At 47.4% G+C, this 11304-nt stretch overlaps 1 protein-coding gene across 4 annotated transcripts in view; it reads right to left on the minus strand.

Moving 5' to 3' along the window:
* Positions 1–9435, minus strand: part of DDX6 (DEAD-box helicase 6) — a 44306-nt gene extending 34871 nt beyond the window's left edge. The window contains exons 1-2 of one of the 4 annotated variants that reach the window (XM_023208402.3): positions 9309–9435; positions 3766–4234 (exon numbers count right to left, since the gene is read on the minus strand). In XM_023208402.3, coding sequence (XP_023064170.1) covers positions 3766–3965 — 200 coding nt within the window. In that variant the 5' untranslated portion in view covers positions 3966–4234; positions 9309–9435. Of the gene's footprint in view, positions 1–3765; positions 4235–8543; positions 8671–8786; positions 9225–9308 lie in introns of those variants that run through there. The other 3 variants (XM_023208399.3, XM_023208400.2, XM_023208401.2) reach the window with 3 other exon arrangements.
* Positions 9436–11304: the final 1869 nt, after the last annotated feature.

The raw sequence follows: 11304 nt of genomic DNA on the forward strand, positions 1-11304 counted from the left end.
AGACTACTATACTAAAACCTTTTTTTTTTTTCCTGAGATGGAGTCTTGCTCTGTCACCCAGGCTAGAGTGCAGTGGCATGATCTCAACTCACTGCAACCTCCACCTCCTGAGGTTTAAGGAACTCTCCAGCCTCAGCCTCCAGAGTAGGTGGGAGTTATAGGAGCCCGCCACCACACCCGGCTAGTTTTTGTATTTTTAGTAGAGGCAGGGTTTCACCATGTTGGTCAGGCTGGTCTCGAACTCCTGACCTTGTGATCCGCCTGCCTCAGCCTCCCAAAGTGCTGGGATTACAGGCGTGAGCCACCACGCCCAGCCTACTAAAGCCTTTCATCTAAGTCTGTATCATCAAAGTTTCTGATTAAAAAATGTCAGTATGACATACTGTTGAATTCAACAAAATAGTGAATAATAATGCGTAAGATACAATCCAAAGCTTGACCACAAGAAATTTATATATATATATATATATATATATTTTTTTTTTTTTTTGAGACGGAGTCTTGCTCTGTCGCCCAGGCTGGAGTGCAGTGGCCCGATCTCAGTTCACTGCAAGCTCCGCCTCCCGGGATTACGCCATTCTCCTGCTTCAGCCTCCTGAGTAGCTGGGACTACAGGAGCCTGCCACCTCGCCCGGCTAGTTTTTTGTATTTTTTAGTAGAGACGGGGTTTCACCGTATTAGCCAGGATGGTCTTGATCTCCTGACCTCGTGATCCGCCCGTCTTGGCCTCCCAAAGTGCTGGGATTACAGACTTGAGCCACTGCGCCCGGCCAGAAATTTATAATCTTATGAGATGAAAAAACTATTTAAAATGAGAAAGTAAGTGACAGAGGTAAGTATTAGAAGCGTTCTGAGACACTTGATGGGATCTAGAGGACTTCATGGAAGAGACGACACAGAAAATGAGATCTGAAGAACTAACAGAATTGAAAAGAAACCATTAATTGTAGGAAAACCAGAAAAGAAAACCCACTGTTGTCCCAAAATCAGAATTTGCTACTTTTTTGAGATGGGGTCTTGCCCTGTCACCCAGGCTTCAGTGCAGTGGTGCCATCATAGCTCACCACAGCCTTTATTATTTGTAGAGACAGGGTCTTGCTATGTTGCTCAGCTTAGTCTCAACCTCCTGGCCTCAAGTGATCTTCCCACCTCAGCCTCCCAAAGTGCTGGGATGAACAGCATGAGCCATCATACCCAGCCCCAGAACTTTTTAAATAGAAAATATTCTCATAGGCCAGGTGCGGTGGCTCATGCCTGTAATCCCAGCACTCTGGGAGGCTGAGGCAGGCAGATCACCTGAGGTCAGGAATCCAAGGGTAGCCTGGCCAACATGGTGAAATCTCGTCTCTACTAAAAATACAAATATTAGCCAGGCGTGATGGTGGACACCCGTAACCCTAGCTACTTGGGAGGCTGAGGCAGGAGAATGGCTGGAACCCAGAAGGTGGAGGTTGCAGTGAGTGGAGATCACACCACTGCATTCCAGCCTGGGCAACAGAGTGAGAGTCCATCTCAAAAAAAAAAATTAAAAATAGGCTGGGCGCAGTGGCTCACATCTGTAATCCCAGTACTGTGAGAGGTCAAGGTGGGCAGATCACTTGAGCTCAGGGTTCCAGACCAGCCTGGGCAACACAACAAAACCCCGTTGCTACTGGCACATGCCAGTAGTCCCCACTATTTGTAGGGCTGAGACAGAAGGGTCACTTGAGCCTGGGAAGTTGAGGCTGCAGTGAGCCGTGATCATGCCACCATACTCCAGCCTGGGCAACAAAGTGAGACCCTGTCTCAAAAAAAAAAAAAAAAAAAAAAAAAAAAAAAAAAAAAAAAAAAGTTATAAAAAAATTAAAAATAGTCTAAATTTTGCTAACCTACTTACATTCTGTCAAGACAAATTACAACCGAAGTAGTATTCATTTCTGTATCAATTAAAGCATTCACCTTAAAAATAGGAATATATACTAATACCAATTCTACCAGTGACCTAACCAATTCTGTTGAAAATTAGTTATTAGAGGTCCTAGTGAAACACATACAGTAACTATACGATAGTCTGGTAGCTTGTATAAGCTATTTTTCTGTAGGAAGTGAAAAGATCTAGGTTGTAATAAAACATATACCTGAGTTCAGTAACCCAGTGTCAACATCTTATAAAGATTCCTAGGGTTAAATTATTTCATATGGCAAGTTTGTTTTTTTTTTTTTTGAGACGAAGTCTGTCGCCCAGGCTGGAGTGCAGTGGCACGATCTCAGCTCTCTGCAACCTCCCACCTCCCGGGTTCAAGTGATTCTCCTGCCTCAGCCTCCTGAGTAGCTGGGGTTACAGGTGCGTGCCACCACACCCAGCTAATTTTTGTATTTTTAGTAAAGACAGGGTTTCACCATGTTGGTCAGGCTGGCCTCAAACTCTTGACCTCGCGATCTGCCCGCCTCAGCCTCCCAAAGTGCTAGGATTACAGGCGTGAGCTACTGCACCTGGCCTTTTTTCTTTTTTTTTTTTTTGTGAGATAGAGTTTCACTCTTGTTGCCCAGGCTGGAGTGCAACAGTGCAATCTCAGCTCACTGCAACCTCCGCCCCCCAGGTTCAAGTGATTCTCCTGCCTCGGTCTCCCGAGTAGCGTTATAGGCATGCACCACCACGCCCAGCTAATTTTGTATTTTTAGCAGAGACAGGGTTTCTTCATGTTTGTCAGGCTGGTCTTGAACTCCCGACCTCAGGTGATCTGCCTGCCTCAGCCTCCCAATGTGCTGGGATTACAGGCATGTGCCACCGCGCCCGGCCCTGTATGGCAAGTTCTTAACAAAAGCCAAATATCAATTGGAGCCAAGAATCTTAAATGTTAATTTCCTATAACTGAATCTTTACAGTGATGGTTACCATTCAAATACTCTAATTAAAACATACACTTACAAGTAACAAATAGCCTACATACTTTCAGCTTTAAAAGAAAAAATACCCTCTAGTAAGAGGAGGCTCTTCAATTTTAAGGTTAACAAAAGGTTTCTCAGACTGTTCAGAACTGTGTTCTGTGAGTTCAAAATTCTTAGTTCCTGTTTTATATGTAAAAGAAGGAAAAACAATTAAAAAAATTTTTTTTCTGGTACAGACAGAGTCTCGTTATGTTCCTTAGGTTGGTCTCAAAATCCTGGACTCAAGTGATCCTCCCACAATGGCCTCCCCAAACTACAGGGATTACAAGCGTGAGTCACCTCAACCAGCCAACTTTTCTTTTTTTTTTTAAAGTAAAAAAGCTAAGTTCCATAAGCTAAAAAAAGTTATGAGGAAATTTTCTGAGTGAATAATGCTTGGAGTTCAGAAGGCTGGGCAAGTCTTTAAATACTCTAAAGACTCAGACTGAGTCTTTAAATTTAATACTTAAAGTTGGCTTTATGTGCTGTTTAGGGTAAGGTGCAGTCATAACAACACTAAAAAAACTATACTGACAACAAGATGACTAATAATTGTATTCATTTATAACAAACTAAGCTAATAACTTTTACACTAATTACAAAAGCCAGAAATGTTTCCAAAAACCATTTATACAAAATTTCTGTGTATCATCTGTCCTTACGATCACTACATGCTGAATAAATTATAGCAGAAATAACGTTATTCTATTGCAAATACCTACTGGCCATAAAACAAAGTCATCTGTCCTCTATTTGGAATCAAAATGGTTAAATTAAGGCATAAGCATTAATAGTCAATACCAAAGTAACAAAAATCTTGGTTCCCCAAAAGTATTTATTATTTACTCTAACACTTACTTAATAGTGGTGGTCATACTCTGTGCTTGCTGCTGAGTGCCATTATTGATTGTGTTGGTGTTTTTCAGCTGGTTCATCTGTTGCTGTGTCTGTGTGCCCCCTCCTCCAGGGCCACCAGTGGGTTTCACAGGGCCTCTCAGCTGACCATTTTGACTGGACAGACCCATTATAACAGGGTTCTCTGTTCTGGCCGTGCTCATGCTGTTTTAGTTGCAAAGGTGTCTTTCAAACTTCAAAACTTTTGAAAGTCAGTAGAGAAACTGTAATAACAGTTTATTAGGCTCTCCAAAATGAAGAGATAAATATAAGTCTTGCTCAATAAATGAGTCCTTTATTGCAATGCAGGCAAGCACCTGTAAGTCTCTGAACGGTAAGCAGCAGTAACTTGCTCCCTTGCACGGAATCAACTTTTTATTTTTAAAAAGCCCTCTAACAAGCTTGAGTTATGTCGGAATTCACTCACGTCAATCTGAAACAAACAAACAAAATTAAATTAGCAAACACAACAGAAAAACTTTGTTTCCTTTTTAAAAGAACCCCTTTGAAAGAACTCTTCTCTTTTATATTTAAGAATTAATAATACAGCTACACTTAGACCAAATCACTAGCCAAGCTAGGAAAGACACAACTTTGAACTATCTCAAAAACACAATGAGGCCAATCTCAAACATTTAAAATTGTTAATTCAAAGCAATCCAGAGATTATGTAGAAAGAGACTAGTAAATTAGCACTACTTGTCAAATTATAATCTGTTCAGTTTCCTCCCCATGAATTCTCTAAAAGTCTCTGACATCTCTAAAAGTCAGTGATTCATTATACTGAATTGCATTACAACTCACTGAAGTATCACACAACTTAAGACAATTCATTAATTTTCTTCTACTTCTGATAGCAATCGAGAGTCTTTATAGAGTTAAGTGAGCTTTTGACTTGAACTTCACACTTCCAGAAAAAAAAAACAACACTTTTGTGCCCTTATGAATTTCAACTATTAAACTTTATGGGCTGGGTGTTCGTGGCTCACGCCTGTAATCCCAGCACTTTGGGAGGCCAATGCAGGTGATCACTTGAGGTGAGGCCTTAGAGACCAGCATGGACAACACAGTCAAACCTCATCTCTACTAAAAACACAAAATTTAGGCCAGGAGTGGTGGCTCACGCCTGTAATCCCAGCACTTTGGGAGGCCGAGGTGGGTGGATCACGAGGTCAGGAGTTCAGGATCAGCCTGGCCAAGATGTTGAAACCCAGTCTCTACCAAAAATACGAAAATTAGCCAGGCATGGTGGCAGGCACCTGTAATTCCAGCTACAAAGAACTGCTTGAACCCAAGAGGCGGAGGTTGTAGTGAGCCAAGATTGTGCCACTACACTCCAGCCTGGGCAACAGAGCCAGACTCCGTCTCAAAAACAACAACAACAACAAAAACACACAAAATATAGCCAGGTGTGGTGGCGCACACCTGTAATGGAGTCTCAGCTACTCGGGAGGCTAAGGTCCGAGAATCACTGGAACCTAGGAGATAGAGGCTGCAGTGAGCCGGGCGACAGAGTGAGACCTTGTCTCAAAAAACAACAAAAAAAAAACTTTATGAAGAAAAATGTATTTTCCTTTTTCTCCTTTAAAACAATACATGAAGCAGTCAAGAGAATAGTGTATTTCTGCCACAATGTATTCAGCAAGTAATGATCCTCAGGACAGATGATACACACAAATTTTGTATAAATGATTCTTTACTTTGAAACTGACAAAAACAAGATAACTTTAATAATTTTATTCATTTATAACAAACTCTGCTAATAACTATTCTAATTTTAAATAGTATTAATTAAAAAACCAGGAAAATTCCTGTTAAAAAAAAAAAAACTGTGGAAGACTAAACACACTAGTAATTTTAAGAAAACTTTCCAAGAAACCCAGAGTAGTAAATCTAATTCATACTTTAAAAAAAAAAAAAAGAACTGGCAGGGCGGGCATGGTAGCTCACACCTGTAATCCAAACACTTTGGGAGGCCGACGCTGGTGGATTACCTGAGGTCAGGAGTTCAAGACCAGCCTGATCAACATGGTGAAACTCCGTTTCCACTAAAATACAAAAATTAGCTGGGCGTGGTGGTGGTCCTCTGTAATCTCAGCTCCTTAGGAGGCTGAGGCAGAAGAATCACTTGAACCCAGGAGGCGGAGGCAGCAATGCGCCAAGATCACACCACTGTACTCCAGCGCAGGTAACAAGAGCAAAACTCCGCTTAAAAAAAAGACACAAAACTGGTCAACCTCATTTAAAAATTATCCCGTAAATGGAAATCTTACTTTTATTTTTCATTTTATTTTTTGAGACAGTCTTGCACTGTCGCCGGGGCTGGAGTGCAATGGCACACTCTCAGCTCACTGCGACCTCCACCTCCCAGGTTCAAGCGATTCTCCTGCCTCAGCCTCCTGAGTAGCTGGGGATTACAGGCATGCGCTACCATGCCCAGCTAATGTTTGTATTTTTAGTAAAGACGTGGTTTGGACACGTTGGCCAGGCTGGTCTTGAACAACTGACCTCAGGTGATCCGCCGACCTTGGCCTCCCAAAGAGCTGGGATTACAGGCGTGAGCCACCCTGCCCAGCCACTTTTATTTATTATTATTACTTTCGAGACATGTTGCCCAGGGTGGAGTGCAGTGGCCCGATCTCAGCTGACTGCAACCTCCACCTCGTGGGTTCAAGCGATCCTCATGCCTTAGCCTCCCGAGTAGCTGGGTGGGATTACAGTGCGGCTAATTTTTGTATTTTTCAGTAGAGATGGGGTGTTATCAAGTTGGCCAGGCTGGTCTCAGACTCCTGACCTCAAATATCTGCCCACCTTACCCTTCCAAAGTGCTAGGATTACAGGCCAGAGCCACCGTGCCCAGCTGAAATCTTAATTGTAGTTAATAAAAACATACAAAGACCCGAAAACAAAGCTCTACTCTGTTGGCTTTTGATTTAACCCCATTTCTTTTTTTTTTTTTTTTTTTTGAGGCGGAGTCTCGTTCTGTCACCCAGGTTGGAGTGCAGTGGCACTATCTCGGCTCACTGCAACCGCCGCCTCCTGCGTTCAAGCGATTCTCCTCCTGTCTCAGCTTCCAGAGTAGCTGGGATTACAGGCGCCCGCCACCACGCGCAGCTAAATTTTTTGTATATTTAGTAGAGACGAGGTTTTGCCATGTTGGCCAGGCTAGCATCGAACTCCTGACCTCAGCTGATCCGCCTGCCTTGGCCTCCCAAAGTGCTGGGATTATATGCGTGAGCCACCGCGCCCAGCAACCCCCTTACATTTCTTACATAAAATACACAGCTTACAAGTGCTGATTCTTTCTGCCATATACCAAGGCATGTGAAACTCAAAATTTTAAAGTCAACAGATCTCAAAATTTATGAGAAAATGTTCCTTGATTATGCCTTCCTTAAAAAAAAAATGAACAAGTTGCTCACAAGCAAATCCTGATTATCACATACACAAAGTTGTTTACTTTAAAGTCCTTCTGACTGACATCTTAAGCAGATATGGTTAACAGCTACTTTCCTGTATTGACGGGTTTACATTATGATCAGCGACATCACGCAGTTCACACACAGACTTAGCTGTTTGCAGAGCACTAAGAGGATGAAAAGGGCAACCTCTAAAGACCGAACGATATCATCATTACCGTCCATCATGCACAGTAAGACCTCCTATATCCTTAAATCCACAATGAGACTATGTGATAACTGCTCCCTTCTTAAACTGAAACCTGCACTGCAGCTTTGTCTCAGAGAAGGAAATATTCCTCCTATCCCTTCCCAATTTAGATGTGCAAGTTATCTTTCTACATTTTCAAAACAAAACACAAAAAAACGAGAAACAGACTAGAAACGTAGACTAGTTGGGAGGAGCCCCTAGTGGAGTTAATTACAGCACTTCTCAGATCGTAGTTAGCAATTGACAGTTTCACACCCAAAACACTATCGTCATCGCCAACAAGAGCTTTTGTTTGCAAATGCAGCGCAGTTTTTCTAAGCTTTGCCTGCAAGTTGGAGTGACTGGGTTTTATTCTGAAGGGAAAAGGGGGCTGTGGAAGAGAAAAGAGATAAAGGAAAGAAACAAGTCAATGACTGGAGCCCCATAATTGTAGGGAAATTTCTTGCCCTCCCCCCTGCCGCCCCTCGCCCCACACACACAACTCAGCTCCCTCTGACCATAAACACAAAAGGTTGGGGCTCTGCAATCCTATCTGCGCAATATGAGCCGGCAACCAGCTCCATCAGTAGCAAACAATAGGGACTCCCCGAAGGAGGCCCCAAAGGGACCCCCCAACCCAGAAATCCCCCTCCTTTCCTCCAAGAGTCTGGGGCTCCATATACACCCTCTTGTTACTGACCGGCAAGGCCTACCGCAATCAAGCAGCGGTCAGTTCGCTTTGAACCGAGCCTTCCAATACAGCATGTCCCTGCCGCCCCCTATAGGGCCACCTCGTACCCTATAACCTCCACCATCATCCCCCTAAGTCCTTGCCGCCCCCTTCGGCCTCATATTCCCTCATCTTCGATAAAGCTCCTCCGAGTACTTAGCCTGCTCCTCTTGCCCACTCTGCCGCGCACCACATTCCTATATTCGCCTCCTCTCAGGCGCCCCCACCCCACACAGCTGCCGCCCGCCTTCCTCCCCAGGCCCGGCCAGGCCTCAGGCCTCCGCCCAAGAGAGTCCCCCAGAGCCGGCCCAGGCGACTCCCCGCAGCCTCCACAGCGCCGCTGACCTCGACCCCACCACCTCACCCCAGGCCTCGCGGCTCGGGCCCGTGTCCTACCAAGGAGGCCACTCCCGCTCGGCACCCTCGGTCCTTTATTGTTGACTCGAAGCTCCCAAAATGGCGGCCGCTCCTTCCTCCTCGGAAACCTCCGCCCGCCCCCACCCGGCCCCCTCGCCACGGCCTCCTCCCGCCCCCGCCCCCACCCGGCTCCGAGGGGCCCGCAGCCCAGCCGCCCGCGCCGCCGGCTCCTCCGGCCGTCCAGCCCTACCTCCTCCGCTGCCCGCTCTCGTGGCGCCGCCGAAGTCGCCGCCGGGCTGAGCTAACTCGGCTCCTCTGTCCCCTCCCTCGCTCGCCCGTTCGCCTGCCCGCCGCCTCCTCCCTCTTTCCCTGCCTCTCCGCATGGCGGCGACCGCGGCTCCTCCTCCACTCAAGATGGCGAAACCTCGGCCGCTGCGGCTACATCCGCCGCGGCGTCACTGCTTTCCCGGCCTGGTGGTGAGAGAAAGCCGGGCCGCGAAAGCCTCCTGAGGAGAAAATGGAAGGCCTTTCTCTCACACCGACGAGAAAAGTTCGAGGGGGAACTATGAGTTCCTTTCTGAAGGGACAAGACGGCTGCTTTTCCACAGCTGCGAAGTGATTGGGGAATGGTGGCTGGCAAGGGTAGCCCTGCCTTCGCCCCTCCAAAGTAAAAATAGGGAGTTGAGACCAGAAGAGCATCTCTTTATTACATGTCTAAGGATATGTTTTGAAAACCGGCCCCCGGGCAGCTGCTCGGGGACAGGAAGCTGACCTGACTTCTCCTGCTAGCCGGGGAGGCTGATGCCGGGCATAAGGGGCCGCATCCGAGCCTCTCGGGGCGCGCCTCCATCCGGGAAGGCGCGGGACTAGCGGCCCGGAGACGCCGGGCGTGCGTCTGAGTGTGGGGGCCGGAAGGGGGGCGGACCGGGCCCGGAGGCCGCGCGAGGCAGGAGGGAGGACTCCAGAGAGCGCGCAAGGGGCGCTTCGCGGAGGGGCAGGGCGGGCCTGTAGGGCGCGCCTGGCTAGGGGAAGGCTGTGGGCTTGAGAGTGCGCCTGGGAGGGTGGTTGGGGGTGGGGGCAGGCACCGGGCGTGGGGGTGGGCCTGGGGGGGGGGAGGGCCCAGGGCGGGGGGGCGGGCCGGGGGGTGCTGGGGGGGGGGTACACCGAGCTTGAGGGTGCGCCCGAGGGGCTCTCATGTGAAGTGTACTAGGCTTGAGGGCGCCCCTGTGGGGCTGGGGAGGGGCAAAGGCACCGAGCTTGAGGGTGCGCCTCGGGGGGCTGCGGGGGGAGGGCACCAGGCTTGAGCCTGCGCCGGGAGAGGACGGCGGGGGACCGGACTGTGAGGGCGTATCTTGGGGGACCTGTTGGGAAGGAACCGGGAGGTGAAGGCACAACTGGGGATGAGGTGGGGGCAGGGGCTGGGCTGTAAGAGTGCGACTGAGGGGGGATTACTCCGGAACGCACGGAGCAGGGGGAGTGGGGAGGCCTAGTGGAGGGGGAGCTCACCGGGGTGGTGGGGGGAGAAGCTGGGCTGTAAGGTGAGGAGTTGGTAGGGCGCAACCCTCTTCTTCTGCCGTCGAAGGGCAAGACTCAAGAAAGTGGGGGCGGAGGAGGCCGGGCCCTCCCCCAAAGGGAGGGAAGCTACTGAAGCGTCAGTTATAATGGAAATGGGAATTCAGTAAGGAAATGGAGAACCTGAAGGCGGAGGGTGATTCTCCTGCCTGACCCTCACTATAAAGATATTTATGTATCTTTCCATAATTACTTTTCAGATCCCAATGTCTCTGTTTATCCTTGACAGAAATAATAGAACTGCTGTCTTCTTCCAAGTTAAACAAAACTTTGGAGTTAAAAGCTAACTAGGTCAAGAGAAACAATATCTGGGTCTCGCCCAATTGAGAGATTTGAGTATACAAAGAATGGCCAAACCTATCCACGACCTCCTACCCATGACCTCTGCAGTAATCTGCCCAGAATGGTCAGGACTTGATCTTTAGCTGGCCGCTTCCCTATTTCCTGCCTCTGCTTCCAGCTCTGGGCCAATCAGAGAAAGCCGAATGTGCTCCTCACACCAATCACATAAGAAGCCCTGCTTCTAGTTAGCCCTCCTCCAACTTCCCGGTGCCAGGAGCCTCCAATCAGAGCCAGCCTGAAGTTTCTCACTTTTTTCACTGTATGTAAAGCTTTTCCACTTCCCTGCCTGCCTATGAGTCTACCAAACCAAGTGATGGGTCTCGGCTGACTCCCTTGCCAGCTCTGAGTAAATAGTCTGTTCTCATCTGGTGGTCGTTATTTCTACACAGCCAGTGGGAAGGTGGTGGAGAATAGTGAAGACTATTCTTAAGGTTAAAAAGAAGGTTCGCCTTCAATTTTTTTTAAATTTTAAATTTACAGTATGGCGTCTCCTGCCCAGCTTTTAAAATACCTGCTCATGTAAGGAAATAGCCTTGCACCTTGTGCCCATCCTGGAGAGAAAATGGTTTCTTAATAAAATAATGTATGAGGCCTTTTTTGCCCCCAGTATCTTCCTAAGCAGAGGAATGTGAAGGGGGATTGGGCCAAGAAGTGAGTAGTAGGAAGAGAGGCCTACAGATTTAAAACAGGCCACTGCTCGGAAGGGTCTCTTTCCTAGACCACTGAAGAAATTGAACCAGGCAAAGGAAGGGGGTTCACACCCACAAATAAACTATAACCTACAAAAGGAGCCCGGGTTCACATCCACAAATAAATTGTAACTTACACAAGGAGTCAACCAAAAGTAGAATATG

Source organism: Piliocolobus tephrosceles, chromosome 13 (assembly GCF_002776525.5).
Source record: "Piliocolobus tephrosceles isolate RC106 chromosome 13, ASM277652v3, whole genome shotgun sequence".
Taxonomy (NCBI): Eukaryota; Metazoa; Chordata; class Mammalia; order Primates; family Cercopithecidae; genus Piliocolobus; species Piliocolobus tephrosceles.